At 42.9% G+C, this 17,563-nt stretch overlaps 1 protein-coding gene across 3 annotated transcripts in view; it reads right to left on the reverse strand.

The window, feature by feature from the left end:
* LOC127005608 (GTP-binding protein GEM-like) overlaps window positions 1-14,857 on the reverse strand; it is a 153,874-nt gene extending 139,017 nt beyond the window's left edge. For all 3 annotated transcript variants that reach the window (XR_007758753.1, XM_050874564.1, XM_050874565.1), the window contains exon 1: window positions 13,715-14,857. Coding sequence is in view for 2 of the 3 variants with exons in the window: in XM_050874564.1 (XP_050730521.1) it covers window positions 13,715-13,902 (188 nt within the window). In the remaining variant the exon portion in view is untranslated. The remainder of the gene's footprint in view (window positions 1-13,714) is intronic.
* Between the last annotated feature and the right edge of the window lie 2,706 nt (window positions 14,858-17,563).

Here is a 17,563-nt window from a genome sequence, read left to right on the forward strand (position 1 = left end):
AAGAAGAAGAAGAAGAAGAAGAAGAAGAAGAAGAAGAAGAAGAAGAAGAAGAAGAAGAAGGAGGAGGAGGAGGAGGAGGAGGAGGAAAAGGGTACCACGAAACATTCAGAGACAAAACAGAAGTAACAGAACAAGCAAGTAAGCAAAAAATCGACATGATAAACGCAATAAGAATCAGTAAAACACAATAGTCATGGCACATCTGTAGGAGAGAGGAAGGCGGAGAAAGAGAGTGACATTCTGGGTAAAGAGGTCCTCTAAAAACGCCCCAGGGAAGGAGTGTCAGAGAGTGTGATGAAATTAAAGCTTGTATTCCCAAACGCTTTCAACAACAAGTATTTCCCGAGGCCACAACGGGGATTAGTCGGATTCTCAAGACTGTACTTAATGTTCATAGTTCCTCCTTACCTCCTCCTCCCCTCCCTTCACCCTCTCCCTCTAACTCCTCACCGCGTCTTTCCCTCAACTTCCTCTCTCTTTCTCTTTTTCTTCCTTTCTCTTTTCGCTCTCTCTTCCACCTTCCTTTTGCCCTGCCTTCCTTCTTTCCTCCGTTTTCTTCTTCTCTCTCTCCTCCATTTCCTATATTCCACTTTCCTCTCCTCTCCTCTCCTTTCCCTTACTCCTTCTTCTTCCTTTGTCTTTTCCCTCTTCCTCTCTCCCTCCTGTCTTTTTTTCCTCCTCCCTTCCTCCTCTCTGTTATTCTTTATTTTCTATCTATCAAACTTCATTTATCTCTCCCCTCCTCTCCTTTCTCTTCTCTCTCTCTCTCTCTCTCTCTCTCTCTTTTGTCATTTTACTTTTTCCCTCTTCTCAATTCCTCCGTTATTTTCCTCCCTCTCTCCTATCCTATTCTTCCTCCACCTGTAGTCCTTCCCTTCCTTTCACTCCCCTCCTTTCCCTTCCTCTTCTCTCCCTTCCCCCTTCCCTCCCTCTCCCTTCCCTTCCTCTCCTTTCCCGCTTCTCTTCCTTCCCATTCTCCTCCTACCCCTTCCCTTCCTCTCCCTTCGCCCTTCCCTCTCCCTTCCTCCTTTCTTTCTTCCTTCTTCTCTTCCTTCACCTCCTTTCCATTCCCCTCCTCTCCCTTCCCCCTTCTCTCCCTTCCTCCTTTCTTTCTTCCTTCTTCTCTTCCTTCCCCTCCTTTCCATTCCCCTCTTCTCCCTTCCCCCTTCTCTCTCTTTCTCTGCCTTTTATCTTTTCCCTCTTTTCTTTTTCATCCTCCCGCAATCTTCTCCATTTTTCTCACCTTTATTTTTTTCATTTTCGAGTCCGTCTTCCCTTACCTCCTCCTCCTTCTCCTCCTCCTTCTCCTCCTCCATCTCCCTTTTCCTTCCCTTTGATTCCTCACAGTGCCCTTTGCCATACACACACACACACACACACACACACACACACACACACACACACACACACACACGCACACGCACACACGCACACGGACATAAATTGCTGGAGGGAAAAAAAAAAAAAGATAAACCTTAACAAAGAAGCGCTTCCCTCAGGGCGCAAGAGAGAAGGAGGAGGAGGAGGGAACGAGAAGAAACAGCAGTAGACTGTAGATGAGGAATGAGGCAGCGGAGGAGATGGAGAAGGAGGAGATGGAGGAAGAAGAAGAAGAAGAAGCAGAAGAAGAAGAAGAAGAAGAGGAAAATGAAAAAAAGAAAAAGTGAGAGGAAAGAAGCGAAAAAAAAAGATGAAGGAAAAAAAGAAAAGGCGGTAAAAGAATTAAAGAGGAAAAGGAGGAGAAAGAGGAGGAGGAGGTGGAGGAGGAAGAGGAGGAGGAGGAGGAGGAGGAGGAGGAGGAGGAAGATTTACGGGTAGGATAATTAATTGAAAAGGTAAACGACAGAGAGAGAGAGAGAGAGAGAGAGAGAGAGAGAGAGAGAGAGAGAGAGAGAGAGAGAGAGAGAGAGAGAGAGAGAGAGAGAGAGAGAGAGAGAGAGAGAGACTCTTCCTACACCAGGTAAAAAGACCGAAAATTAAATGTATGAAAAAAACTTAAAACATTGTGTCAGAAAATAATCAACCTAATGTAAAGACAAAGAAAGGAGGACGAGAAGGAGGAGGAGGAACAAAGGAACACAAAGGAACACAGAGAAACATAAAGGAAGAACAAACAACAGCAGACCTGCTGGTCCTTACGAGGCTGTTTGTGACAAGCTACACTAACTATCTAATCAAAGGTGGAAGATGAAGGACAGCAAAGGCGAAGGCTCCCCCCCCCCCCCCTCATCCCTCCAGCCAAAGCTGGCAGGAAAGGAAAAAGAACCATGCAGCATGGAAAAACTACATGGAAATTATGTAGGAAAGAGGAAAGAACTACCATTAGTGCTACCACTAACCGGGCGATAAAAGCGGACAAGGACACCAGTATTCGAAAGAACTTAACGTTATTACGACAGTGAGTAATATCTTAGTTGTTGGTTGGATTCAAAACACTTGTCTAATCTATTCTTGAAGGCCGTAACTGTTGTACTATCAACGACATCACAGGGTAGAGAGTTCCAAACATTAACAACTCGATTGAAGAAGAAGCGTTTAGCTTCGTGCGACGAAAATCTCTTACCACTTATCTTGAAATTGTGATTTCTTCTTGTTCTATTTGATCGATCAATTGTAAAGTAATCTTCCGCATTAATATCACTGAATCCTTTAAACATTTTAAACACTTCTATTAGATCGCCTCGCATTCTTCGTTTTGATAGGCTGAATAAATTTACTTCTTTAAGCCTTTGTTCATAAGATAAATTTCTCAACCTAGGAATCATTTTTGTTACTCTCCGTTGAACCCGTTCTAACTTTTCTATGTCTTTTCTGTAGTAGGGAGACCAAAACTATACACAGTACTCTAGACGGGGTCGAACCAGCGAATTAAAGCTTTAATATTACTTTTTCCGATTTATTATTAAAGACTCGTCCGATGAAGCCAACGAATTTGTTTTCAGTTTTAACTACCTCTGAACAATGCTGACCGGGCTTTAAATCGCTTGATATAGTGATTCCAAGATCCTTTTCTTTACTTACTGCAGAAAGTTGTTGGTCATTCATTACGTACCGGACGCGATTGTTATTTTTTCCGATGTGCAACACTTTACATTTGTCAACGTTTAATTTCATTTGCCATTGATTGGCCCAACGTGCAAGTCGATCTAGATCTGATTGTAAAGCTTCTTCGTCGAGTGTCGCAGTTACTTTACTAGCAATTTTTGTGTCATCAGCAAATTTTGATACTTTGCAAGTGACCCCATCATCGATATCATTAACATAAATTAAGAAGAGCATGGGGTCAAGCACTGATCCTTGAGGTACGCCGCTTCTGACATCGAGCCAGTTAGATGTAACACCATTTAGAACTACTCTCTGTTTCTGCTCAGAGAGCCAGTCCACAAGCCAATTGTAAATGTTACCCGAGATACCGTGCGCCAATAGTTTGCTGAGCAATCGTTGGTGGGGGACCTTATCAAATGCCTTTTGAAAATCCAGATATATGATATCTACTGATCTGCTTTCATCGAACACCTCAAAAATATAATGAAAAAAATCAAGTAAGCTAGTTAAACACGAACGTTTACTACGGAAACCATGTTGCGAATTATTTATATTATTTTCTTTGAAGAATTTCACCATATTGTCGCGAATGATAGTCTCCATTAACTTACAAACAATAGATGTCAGGCTAATTGGTCGATAGTTTCCTGGATGAGACTTGTTCCCCTTTTTGAAAATTGGTGTGACATTTGCAAGTTTCCAATCCGACGGAACTTTTCCAGCTGTTAAAGATTTATTGAATATGATGGAGAGCGGTTTACAAATTTGATGTTTGATATCTTTTAAGACCCTAGGGGTAGTTTTGTCTGGACTAGGAGCTTTGCTTACTTTAATCTTTTCAATTGTGCGTAAAATGTCACTTTCTACGATGAGCACGCCACTTAACATCTTTTCGGTCCTTCTAAACTCCGGCGGTTGAGGTGATAAACAATCTTCGTCGGTAAATACGGATGCGAAAAAGTTATTTAGGATTGTAGCCATTTCATTTTCATCGTTCGTGTGGTTACCATTATCATTAGCAAGCGTTCCGATACTACAAGTGAGTGACTTTTTATTATTTACATAGCTAAAAAATTCTTTAGGATTAGATTTACTCGTTTCCGCTATATATTCTTCAAGATTTTTCTTGCTTCGTTATATTAATTTCTTGGTTTCGCGGCGAATTCTGTCCAACTCTAGTTTGTCAGCCTCACTCTGAGTTGATATGTATCTACTGTATTCGCGTTTTTTAAGAGATAGGCTATTTTGAATTTCGTTATTCCACCATTTGGGTTTCTTCTTAAAACTGAACGTCTGTTACGATAGGGTACGCATATGCTTATGGCACTGTTCAATATTGTGGTGAAGGCTTCCCACGATTTATCAATATGTTTCCATAGAAATTTCAGTCCAGTCAGAATTATTTAGAATTGATCGGAGTCTTACGAAATTCGCTCTTAGATAGTCTGGCACCTTTTCTTTTCTAGGAGTTACTTTACTTTCTTTCATTTTGATGTTAAATGTGATTGTTCGGTGATCGCTAGAACTACAAACTGGACCAACGTTTACTTCGTTAACTAGATCAGCTGTCGTTGAAAAGAAAAGGTCAAGTATATTATTGTCCCGAGTCGGTTCCTGAACGTGTTGATGTAAATCACTTTCTAATAAATTTTGTGTACAGGTCGAGCCCTGTATGAGAGTTCAACGGTTCGTCCCATCTTTTCACTGGCAAGTGAAAGTCCCCAACATTTACTGCCTCGCAACTGCTACTTGTTTCTAATAATAATTCACTTAACGCGTGGTCGATATCAAGAGACTGCCTTGGCGGTCTATAGATTAGTCAAACTACTATTTTACAAGACTCATTTTTAATTTCAATGAAGACCGTGTCCACATTGGTTATAATATCTGTTTTCACGGATACTGGATGGAGAGTTGTGGATATATAAGATAACGCCTCCACCTTGTCTGTTCTCTCTTTCATGACTAAAAATCGTATAACCCGGCAATCTATATTCTGCAATGAAATCTATATTTGAAGTGTCTATCCAAGATTCTGTGACTCCGATGATGTGATAATGATTTGTAGCTGCGAGGACTTCTAAGTCTTCAAATTTGTTACGTAGGCTGCGAGCGTTTATTTAACAAGCTTTAATGTGAGGAGGAGGAGGAGGAGGAGGTGAGGAGGAGGTGAGGAGGAGGAGGAGGAGAAGGAGGAGGAGGACGAAAATAAGAATAAGGTAAATAAGAATATGAATAAAAAGACAATGATGAGGAAGAAAAGAAGAAGAAGGAAGAAGAGGAGGAAGATGAGCAAACGTAGGAGAATAAATAAGAAAAAGAAGAAGAAAGAAAAGGAGGAGTAAGGAGGCAATATTTTCTGAAGATAGAGAGAAGATCAAGGAAAAGGAAGGAGGAAGGGGAGAGAATTAGGAGAAGGGCGAGGGGAAGAAGGGGGAAAAGAAGAATAGAAGGAATAGGAATAGAAGAAGGAGGAGGAGAAAAAGAAGAAGAAGAATTAGAAGAAGAAGGAGGAGGAAAAGGAAAAGAAGAAGAAAAAGAAGAAGAAGAAGAAGAAGAAGAAGAAGAAGAAGAAGAAGAAGAAGAAGAAGAAGAAACTTGAAGATAACACATAGAGATAAAAAAATGAAATAGGAAAAGGAGGAGGAGGAGGAGAAGAAGAAGAAGAAGAAGAAGAAGAAGAAGAAGAAGAAGAAGAAGAAGAAGAAGAAGAAGAAGAAGAAGAAGAAGATATGGAATAGTAAAAGAACGAAGTAATAACACTGTTCAGCGGACTGTGAGAGAGAGAGAGAGAGAGAGAGAGAGAGAGAGAGAGAGAGAGAGAGAGAGAGAGAGAGAGAGAGAGAGAGAGAGAGAGAGAGAGAGAGAGAGAGAGAGAGAGAGAGAGAGAGACCTGTTGCAGCACTTTCTCTCTCAGTTTCCTCCTCCTCCTCCTCCTCTTTTTTTTCCCTCGTCCTCAAATTTCCTTCTTTCTGGCAGCAATTTTCTTCCGCAAAAAAAAAATAATAATAATAATAATAATAATAAAGAAAATATCGGCACCGCGACTTCCTATTGGCCGGCGGGCGTGAGGGGGCGGGGCTTAAGGGGACGAGGAGGGCTGTGATTGGTGGAGCTCCGAGCATCCCCAAGGCGGTCATCCAATCAGTGAGCTTTACGAGTATTCCTTCTGCTATTGTCAAAGAGAGAGAGAGAGAGAGAGAGAGAGAGAGAGAGAGAGAGAGAGAGAGAGAGAGAGAGAGAGTCAAGGTCAAATCAGTAAAGTGCAATAAAAATCAACAAAAACTTAAAAGAAAAAGAAGACGAAAGAGGAGGAGGTGGAGGAGGAGAAAAAGGAGGAGGTGGAGGAGGAGGAGGAGGAGGAGGAGGAGGAGGAGGAGGAAAAGCAATCTTAGGAAGGTGAACTTATCAACCATTTTTGAAGGAGTGTATCACCTCTCTCTCTCCGCACCTTCACAAGAGATAAAACAATAAGGGAAATGAAGGGGAGAGAGAGAGAGAGAGAGAGAGAGAGAGAGAGAGAGAGAGAGAGAGAGAGTGAGAGTGAGAGAAGGCTTTTAATATGAAGAAGAGAGAGACAAAATTTTCTACGATCTTCTTCTGTTTCTTTTTCTCTTCTTTCCCATTCTTCTCTTCCTCCTCTTCACAACACTTTCCTTCTCTCCTTCTCTTTCCCTAACCTGCACCGGTAACTCATCAGCCTATCTATCTACCTATCTATCTGTCTGACTGCCTGTATCTATCTAACAATTTGTATATCTATTCTATTTATGAGTTTGTGAAAGGGAACAGCTGGGAGGGAGATGAAGAAACGGAAGATTGAGTGCTTGGTGGTAGCGGTGTGCGGGGATAAAGAGGAAGAAGGGAAGGGGAACAGAGAGGGGGGGGAGGGAGATGGAGTGTGGGGAAATGAAGGGGGGGGGGGGCGTCCTATGAACACCTCTTCCTTTCAACGTTTTTCACACATACGAGTTAAAATCTACTACCGTCCCCTTTTCCTTTTCTTCTCTTCCCCCTCTTCACAGCCCTTTATCATACATGCATTTCTACTTCTCTTTCCCTACCATTCACCTGTTATCTTCCTCTTTCTCGTCCTCTTCCTCCTCTTTATTCTCCTCCTCTTTCTCTCATATACGAGTTAAAATCTACGGTACTCTCCTCTTTTTCTCTTCTTCTCTTCCCCTTCTTCACATCCCTTCTTCATACATGCATTTCTACTTCTCTTTCCCTACCATTCACCTGTTATCTTCCTCTTTCTCGTCCTCTTCCTCCTCTTTATTCTCCTCCTCTTTCTCTCATATACGAGTTAAAATCTACGGTACTCTCCTCTTTTTCTCTTCTTCTCTTCCCCTTCTTCACAGCCCTTTATCATACATGCATTTCTACTTCTCTTTCCCTACCATTCACCTGTTATCTTCCTCTTTCTCGTCCTCTTCCTCCTCTTTATTCTCCTCCTCTTCCTTTCAGCATTTCTCACACATACAAGTTAAAATCTACTACTCTCCTCTTTTTTTTCTTCTTCATATATGCATTTCTACTTCTCTTTCCCTACCATACACCTGTTATCTTCCTCTTTCTCCTCCTCTTCCTCCTCTTTACGCATCCCATACACACATACACCTGCTCTTCTCCTCCTCTTCCTCCTCTTTACAGCATCCCATACACATATACACCTGCTCCCCTCCTCCTCTTCCTCCTCTGCCTCCCCTTTCAGCATCCCACAAATCCATACATCTGTCTCTCTCACTCTCACCTTACGCCTTTCCGCTCACCCTCTCACAGCGCTATATGTCATGTCCAAGAGAACGAGTTGTGTTATATAGCCTGTATTATCAAACGCCTTTCACATCATAGTTTCAAAGGTTAAAAAGGAGATTAATCGGGTTCTCATGAGTGTTCTTTTAGGTTCATGGTACCGAAGAAAGGTCAAACTACCAGCGGGGTCATTAAATTACCCCTGGAAATGCCTAACACTCCCATGAAAGACTTGTCAAGTATGTGTGTGTTGGTTCGCGGAAGTGATTAAGAAAAAGGCCCATAATATCCTTGTTACAATGTTGAAGTTATTTTTTGCTTCAGACGTGAGGAAACTAGTGACAGGTTATTCAATTTATCTCGGGTGGCAGAGCATATGCGGTGTTTTGTTGCTATTGTGATGGTATGACCGACCTGCCCCGGGGGAGGTGTCTGGTTCAGGTGTTGCGATGCTGACGACCTACCTGACCTGCCCCGATTAAGTGTCTGGTTCAGGTGTTGTGATGCTGACGAGACGAAGATCAAAGCGTTCATCCACTGCTCTATCGTTCCAGGTATCCAAATATAAACACACACACACACACACACACACACACACACACACACACACACACACGCACACACGCACACACACACTACTTCCCCAAATTCCCCCAAAGTTCTCAGCATTTAAAATTTGTGACTACTCGAAACTTTCCCTCCGAGTCCCAGCCTTGAGAGGGAGTCAGACACGTACCGAAGTCGAACCCAGATTAGCAGACCCAAAGAGATGTACGTCTGAGCAACTCTTAACACCTTTTCTTTTCATTAATTCGAGCAAGTATTGTCTCTGCTTCAATTTTCATACGTGGAACAGCATCTCTCCTCCTCTAAACCTCACCTTCTCTTCTTAAAACAACTTTCGTACGTGGAACACCATCTCTCCTCCTCTAAACCTCACCTTCTCTTCTTAAAACAACTTTCGTATGTGGAACACCATCTCTCCTCCCCTAAACCTCACCTTCTCTTCTTAATCGAAACAGGTTGATATATGGTAAAGGCAATAGTCTGCTCTGCTCTGCCCTAGTTTCTCTATCCTTTATCTATCTATCTATCTATCTATCTCTATTTAGTTTCTATTTAGTCTGTTCTTCAATATCCATACGTGGAACACCATCTCTCCTCCTCTAAACCTCACCTTCTCTTCTTAATCGAAACAGGTTGATAAAAGGTTAAGGCAATTGTCTGCTCTGTTCTACCCTATCTTTATCTGTCTATCTATCTATCTATCTATCTATTTATCTTGTTTCAGTCCAAGTTCGATGCCCTCAATACCTGTTCTTTTTCACACCTGTCCCACCTCGCTTACCCCACCCCGTTTATTCGAAGGGAAGGATACAGGAGGAGGAATATACGAGGAAAAAGAAAACCTACAGTGAAAAAGGAAAGTGAAAGTGATCCTCCTTGCCCTCAATACCTGTCCTTTCATTTTCACACCGGTCCCACCTCGCATACCTCACTCCGTTTATTCGAAGAGAAGGATGAAGGAGCTGGAATATACGAGGAAGGAAGGAGCCTGCGATAAAGAAGAGAAACGTACGATTTGTGTCCTCCTTTGTCCTCCCCTGTCCTCCTCGTCCTCCTCGTTCCACCCTCTCGTTTATCACAGGAAGAAGAAAAGAAGAAACGTTGGGAAAACAGGAGAAGGGAAAGAAGAAAAGAATGGTGAAGAAAAATTGTGAGGGGAAATATCAAAAGGAGCAAAGAAAAAGTAAAGATATATTACGGAAGGAGTGAAGATAGGAAATGGCAATAAAGAAGAGAAAGTTAACAGGAAATAAGGAATTAACGATAAAAGAATGACCAGATAAGAAGACGAAGGAGGGGAACAGAAGCCCAGGAGGAGAAAAGACATAGAGAAAACAGCAATAACGAAGGGAAAGACAAGAAGGGGGAAGGAAGAAATACTAAAAGAATGACGAAGAGAAGAGGAAAGAAGGAGAGAAAAGGACACAAGGATTAGAGAAAGGGTAAAGGAGGAATATCAAAGAAAGAAGGAAGAAGAAGGAAGGGAAGACAAGACCAGGAATAACACAGAAAAATGGAAAACAGTAAAGAAGAAAACGAAAGAAGGAGATAAGAAACAGATGATGAAAGAATGAACACGAAAGAATGAAGGAAAGAGAAAGACGGGAAAGACACATAAAGAGTAAAGAATGAAGACAGGAAGGAAACAGCAAAAAAGTAGACGAGAAATAAATTATAAAAGAATATGCAAGAAAAAAGAAGGAAGGAGAAAGAAAAAGAAAGGAGAGATTGTTGGTGGTAGCGAGTGTTCTAAGTGCTAATCGGTTCACGGATAGATAAAGTCATATCCGCCAGGGTTACTTTATTGGACAGAACTTACACACCTCATCATCACAAGGACAACACATATGATAGGTGTTTGTTTGTGTATGCGTTTGTGTGAATGTTGTTTGTGTAGGTTAACATTTAAGTGTTGGTGTATGTGTGGAACAATGTGTAACAGTGGACAACAAGAGAACGTGGACGGACAGTCAAAGGTAAACAAGTAACAAGAGATAAACAATTAGACGAAGAAACAGCGAGAGGACGGAGCACGAAAAAAACATTGACACAAAATAAGAATGAACAATGAGTCTATACTGCAACGCCCCATTTTCTGTTTTCACTGGAAGAGAGCACGCGACTGCTTGAGCGGTGGCTGCCAAAGTACTCCCCAGTGACGAGGAAGGAGGAACGAAATCTTCCCAGGTGCGGGGGCGCTGATGATGCGCGAACTTTGGTGTGTAGTGTTGCGCGGTGAGTTGCGCTGAGTAGAGTTGCGTTGAGTAGTGTTCAGCTACGGTGAGTCGAGCTGAGGTGAGTAGTGCAGTGACAACAGCTACGGTGAGTCGAGCTGGAGTGAGTAGTGCGGTGACAACAGCTACGGTGAGTCGAGCTGGAGTGAGTAATGCAGTGACAACAGCTACGGTGAGTCGAGCTGGAGTGAGTAATGCAGTGACAACAGCTACGGTGAGTCGAGCTGGAGTGAGTAATGCAGTGACAACAGCTACGGTGAGTCGAGCTGGAGTGAGTAATGCGGTGACAACAGCTACGGTGAGTCGAGCTGGAGTGAGTAATGCAGTGACAACAGCTACGGTGGTTGCTACAAGATGACCAAGAAGGAAGGAAAGAAGGAAAAGTCTGGAAGAAAAAAAGAAAGATAGGGAACATTAAAGAAGGGGAAGACACAAAGAGATAGAGAATAATGAGGAAAGGGGAAGGAAGGAAAGAGAAATAAAGAAGGGATGACCAAAAAAGAAAAAAAAGAAGAGGGAAGGAGAGATAAGACCAGGAGGAATAAAGAAAGATAGTAAACTGTGAAGAAGGGAAAGGAGATGAAAGGAAAACAATAAAAAGATGAAGAGGAAAGAAGAAGAAGAAGAAGAAGAAGAAGAAGAAGAAGAAGAAGAAGAAGGGAAAGACAAGACCAGGAGGGAAAGATAGAAAACTGTGAAAAGGGGAAAGGTAAACAGAAATAAGAAATAAATGATAAAAGAATAACGCAAAAAGGAAGAAAGAAGAAAGGAAAGAAAAGTAGGAATAGGAGAAAAAGATAAAGACTGAAAATATGAAACTGCAACAAAGATGGGAAAAGGAAAGGGAGATAAGAGACAAACGCAAAAAATAATAAATCAAGGAAGACGAAGGGAGGAATAATGAGACCAAGAGTAATATAGAAGGAGAGGCAACAGTAGAGAAACGAGAGATAAAAGAAGTTAAAAAGAAACAAACGATAATTAGAATAACCAAGAAAAGGAAGGAAAACAAGTCATAAGTCCATAGAAGCAGAGAATGACAAAATAATAGAGAAGAGAATAGAGAATAGAGAAGGGAGAGATAAAAGGAGATAAAAAGAAACAAACGATAAAGAGAATAACCAAGAAAAGGAAGGAAAAGGAAAAGGGCCAAAAGGAGCAGAGAAAGACATGGAACAATAAAGGAGGAAAAACACAAAAGAATAAATGAAAAAGTAAAAAAAAAAGACCAATAACGAAGGAAGGAGGACAAGAAGGGTACAAAAAATGGGTTATCATGTGGAGATTAATAAGTGAATGCAGCAAGGCGGATGAGGCAGCGGACAGGTGAACCCTCCGAACCTGTCCCCATCTCGTCAGGAAAACAAGGGACGGAAAAAAATAGTGTAGGAGACGAGGAGAGAAGAGAAGACTTGCTCGCGCACAATTCTAAGGCGCTGGTATATCGATGTCATGTATGTGAAGATGAATGGAGTGTTTGGGGGAGTTGCTGGTCAGGTTGGTGTGACAATGTATAGGCGGAAAACGGATAACATAAATGGTGGCAGTGGTGGGATCGATGGTCAGGTTGGTGTGACAATGTATAGGCGGAAAACGGATAACATAAATGGTGGCAGTGGTGGGATCGATGGTCAGGTTGGTGTGGCAATGTATAGGCGGAAAACGGATAACATAAATGGTGGCAGTGGTGGGATCGATGGTCAGGTTGGTGTGGCAATGTATAGGCGGAAAACGGATAACATAAATGGTGGCAGAGGTGGGATCGGTGTCAACTAAGCGACGTACACACACACACACACACACACACACACACACACACACACACACACACACACACACACACACACACACACACCTGTTGCTTCCTTCCTTCTCCTCTCCCTCCCTCCTCTCTCTCTAAACCTATTTCTCCTCCTCCCCCCTCTCTCCCCACCTTTCCTCCCTCCCTCCCTCAACCCTTCCTCGTCTCTCTACACCCTGTCTATGTCACATTCCACCTTTCCTCCTTCCCTCCTCCCCTCTCTTCCTCCCTTCACCCGTACCTAAGCTCCTATGTCACTTAACACCTCTCCTCTCTCCCTTTCCTAATTCTCTTCCTCCCTAGACCTTTACCATCACACCTCTTGTTCCCAAACCTTACCTTTATATATTTCTCCCTAACCTATCTCTTTCTTACCTACCTGTCACCTTCATACCTTTCCTTTCCCAACCTTACCTGTCTAGATTTTCCTCCATATGTCTCCTTACCTCTCCTCACTCTCCCTCCATTGTTACCTCTCTTTACCTCTCCCTACCTCCTCTCCCTACCCTCCTCCATCCTTACCTAACCTTCCTTTGTCACCCCACACCTTCCCTTTCCCTAACCTTACCTGTCCAGTCTTTCCTCCTTGCTAATTCATCAGGGTTGTACCCCACACCTGTCCACACCTAGCCACACCTGTCCTTAATCAACCCTTTTTCATCACTGTTGTCTTCTTTAATACTCCTCTTCTGACTTTTCCTTTTTTTATTTTCTTTCTGTTTTTTGTTCTTGTTCTTGTTCTTCTTGATCACGTTTTTGTTTTGTTGTTGTTGTTGTTGTTGTAGTTGTTGTTGTTGTTGTTGTTGTTGTTGTTGTTGTTGTTGTTGTTGTTGTTCTTCTTCTTCTTCTTCTTCTTCTTCTTCTTCTTCTTCTTCTTCTTCTTCTTCTTCTTCTTCTTCTTCTTCTTCTTCTTCTTCTTCTTCTTCTTCTTATTCTTCTTATTATTATTATTATTATTATTATTATTATTATTATTATTATTATTATTATTATTATTATTATTATTATTTATCGTCTCCTTTTCCTTCTTCTTCTTTTTCTTTTTCTTATTTCTTTTTCTTCTTCTTCTTCTTTTTCTTCCTCTTCTTCTTCTTCTTCTTCTTCTATTTCAGCCACTTCATATCTCTCTTCTTAATCACACACACACACACACACACACACACACACACACACACACACACACACACACACACACACACACACACACACACACACACACACACACACACACACACACACACACACACACACACCTGCACACCACATTCTCTCTCTCTCTCTCTCTCTCTCTCTCTCACCTGCCGTCACTTACCTGGCCAGCGGGGAGCAAGGTCTTGAGCCTCGCGGGGACCTGGGGCTGACGGGGCTCTTGGGGCTGAGCGGGGACATGGTCATATCGGAGTCCACATACTCCTGCGAGGTGGAGGAGTTGGGGCAGCCGCTGAGCGAGGTGGAGTCACTTTCGGTGGAGGTGAGACGGATACTAGCCAGGCGGGACATGGTGGAGGTGGAGGTGGTGGTGGTTGTGAAGTGGATTTGAAAGTTGTTGTGGAGTGGTGGAGTTAGTGGTGATGTTGGTGGTGGAAGTGATGTGAGTGAAGATTAAGTTTGTGTGTGTGTGTGTGTGTGTGTGTGTGTGTGTGTGTGTGTGTGTGTGTGTTCGTTACAATGCCAGACCGCACCTGAACTTAATTATTCTTAACTTCCGAGACCAGCAGGTATAATGATGTTAGTAATTGTTGTTGTTGTTGTTGTTGTTGTTGAATGCTCCCAAGGTCACTATATCCACCTTCAAATATTTGCTGTGGAATTCGGGAGTGTTAAAAGGTATTGGAGTATGTCTCTTTAGGATCCTGAAATATGTGAATAGGATCAGGAATAGGCTTAGTGAGTGTCTTGAAGTGTTTATAGAAGGGAAAATAAAAGGTTTGAAAATTTCTTAACTGGTCTCACGAAACTAATGATTAGGTTCTGATTGTAAGTAAACATCGTGGGAGATTGTAGTAGTAGTAGTAGTAGTAGTAGAAGATTATCTCAGTGAACTGGTTGTCTAATTAAAATTGTGGTTAATTGTGGTAAATGGCTTGATTGTGGTGATTGTATATGGTGTTTGGGTGATGTTGGTTGGTACTGGTTGTAGTGGTGGTGATGGTGGTGGGTGATCGAGGCAGGAGAGCAAGGGGCTAATTGAGGTAATTGCTGTGATTGTGGTTGTCGTTAAAAGAGTTAGGAGGACAGTTTTACCTCCCTTCTCTTTCCTCTCCTCCTTTCTTTCCTACTTTTCCTTCACTCTTTTCCTCTTTTCCTCCTCCTCTTCAGCTTTCTCTCTCTCCTGTTCCTGTTGTTTGTCTTTATTTTACACTTTCTTATTTTTCTTCCTTTACCTTTTCTTCTTCACTTCCTTCCTTCCTTCCTTCCTTCCTTCCTTCCTTCCTTCCTTCCTTTGAGCTGCGGCGAATCTGCAAAGGAAATGGAGAAAAAAATAAAGTGACCACTATCTTAATGAGAGAGAGAGAGAGAGAGAGAGAGAGAGAGAGAGAGAGAGAGAGAGAGGAAAAGGATACTTCTCACTTTCTTTTCCTCTTTTTCTCTCTCAACCACCATCACCACCTCCTCTATCAGCCGAATGGAAGAGGAGGAGGAGGAGGAGGAGGAAGAGGAGGAAAAATCAATATTCCACCTTTACCTGTCGAAGGGAGGAAGGGAGGAAGATGAAATGAAGGGAGGGAGGGAGGGAGGGAGGAAGGGAGGGGAGGGAAGGATATAGGGCGAAAGCTACAGAGGAAGAGGAGGAGAGAGGGATGGATGGAAGGGAGGGAAGGGAGGGATGGAGGGAAGGGAGGGAAGGAAGGGAGGGAGGGAGGGAGGTAAATGGAGACACAAATGAAGTAGGATGGAGGAAGGAAGGGAAGGTGAGGTACACACACACACACACACACACACACACACACACACACACACACACACACAATATGTCTACACTATTGCTGGAAAAGTCTTGAATAAAAATGAGCAGTCTCTCTCTCTCTCTCTCTCTCTCTCTCTCTCTCTCTCTCTCTCTCTTCTCTCTCTTTCTTCTCTATCTCTCTCTCTCTCTCTCTCTCTCTCTCTCTCTCTCTCTCTCTCTCTCTCTCTCTCTCTCTCTCTCTCTCTCTCTCTCTCTCACGTTCCTCCCTTGACAATCTACACCGTTCGTCTCCTCCAGGTGCACACAAGGGCAAGGTACACACAGACGTTCATAGGTGCACATGGCCTTTAACGTACACAGACACCCCAATGAAATGTCTACACGGCTTTCTCATGTGCACACGAACTCGATAGAAGACTTTTATATTCTCCTACACGTACACACACATACACACACATACATAGACTTATAAATGTACACACGAACTTTACTTACACACACACAAAGGTTTACACAGAGGAGTTCCGTACACATAAAAGTCTACACGGACCTTACGATGTACACACGACTTCACGCACACGTTTACCGGGCTCGTTCAGGAATACGTACATGGCTGTCGAAGGTACACACAGTCTCCTCACACCTACACGTACACAGGGACCCAATCACGTGTACACATAACTAGGTACACATGCAAGTCACGCTGATTAGAAAGATACACATGACACACTTTGCTGCGCTGTCATGTGTGTGTGTGTGTGTGTGTGTGTGTGTGTGTGTGTGTGTGTGTGTGTATAAGGGGCCATATAACCATCACCACCACCACCTCCTCCTCCTCCTCCTCCTCCTCCTCCTCCTCCTCCTCCTCCTCCTCCCTGCAAGTCCGCCTGTAAGAAAGCCAATACAATGCTCGGGTTCATAGCGAGGAACTTCGATTACAAGACGCCGGGAGTTATGTTATCCTTGTATAATTCGCTGGTAAGGCCCCACCTGGAATACGCCGTGCAGTTCTGGTCTCCGAATTACAGGAAAGACATTGAATTACTTGAGAGAGTACAGCGCCGCGCCACGAAAATGCTACCATCCATGAGAACACAACCGTAGGAAGAACAAATCAAGCAACTCAATCTCTCTACGTTGGGAAAGAGACAACTGCGAGGAGATATGATTCAAGCTTTCAAGTAACTAAACACGTTCAGTAATGTCGATCACTCCAAGCCTTTTTGCGCTCCCAACTAACCCAAGCACAAGATACATCGGTCGGCCAATACTCACGCGGGACGATGCACTACAGACAGACATCGACAGGCTTTATTTTCTGTCAGTCATTCGTCAACAACCGCAACAACCTTCCTGATGTAATAGCTTTTGCGGATATGATCAACTCCTTTAAGAATCGCATTGATCGTCGTTTTGTTGCGTTAGGGGTGACCTGAAAGCACCCGCGCGTATTTGCAAGAGTGCTTTAACATTTTCAAGATGTCACAAGTGGCTGAAGAATCGATCACTATTGCAGGCAGCCTCGTCATCCATCATCCTTTCTGCTGTCTGCTCATCCACGTTTCTTCCTCCTCCTCCTCCTCCTCCTCCTCTTATCTTTTATCTTCCCTATTCTCCCATCCTTCTCCTCCCACCCTTTCTCTTCCTCATTCTTCTCCTCCTCCTCCTCTTACTCTTACTCTTTCACATCCCCTTTCTCCCCTCTTCCTCTTCCTCTTACTCTTTCTCTTCCCTTATCTTTCCCCCCCTCCTCCTCTTTCCTTTTATCACTCCCATTCTTTCCTCACCCCTACTCTTTTCCCCTTCCTCTTCCTCCCCCCTCCCCACACACCTGTTGATTGGATGAGCTCGTTCCCCGCGCAGGTAAGGTCGCGGGTGATGGAGGTAATTAGCGCCAGGTGATTAAGGCCAGGTGAGAGCTAATCAAGGAAGGCCAGGTGTGAATTTATATCGGCATTATAGAACATTACGAGGCAGAGAGAAAAAGATAGATAGATAGAAAGATAGATAGATACATAGATAGATAGATAGATAGATGGTGAGGGAGAGAGAGGGAAAGAAAACTGAGAATGAGTGAGAATGAAGGGAATAAAAAGGAAAAGAGAATGAAAGTGAAAAGAGTAGGAAGGAAGGAAGGAAGGAAGGAAAGAATATAAAGAGAAAGGAAAGAAGGATGGAAGTATGGAAGAAAAAAGGGAAGAGAGAATAGAAAAAGACAAGAGAGAGAGAGAGAGAGAGAGAGAGAGAGAGAGA

The sequence above is a fragment of the Eriocheir sinensis genome, chromosome 30, assembly GCF_024679095.1.
Source record: "Eriocheir sinensis breed Jianghai 21 chromosome 30, ASM2467909v1, whole genome shotgun sequence".
Classification (NCBI taxonomy): domain Eukaryota; kingdom Metazoa; phylum Arthropoda; class Malacostraca; order Decapoda; family Varunidae; genus Eriocheir; species Eriocheir sinensis.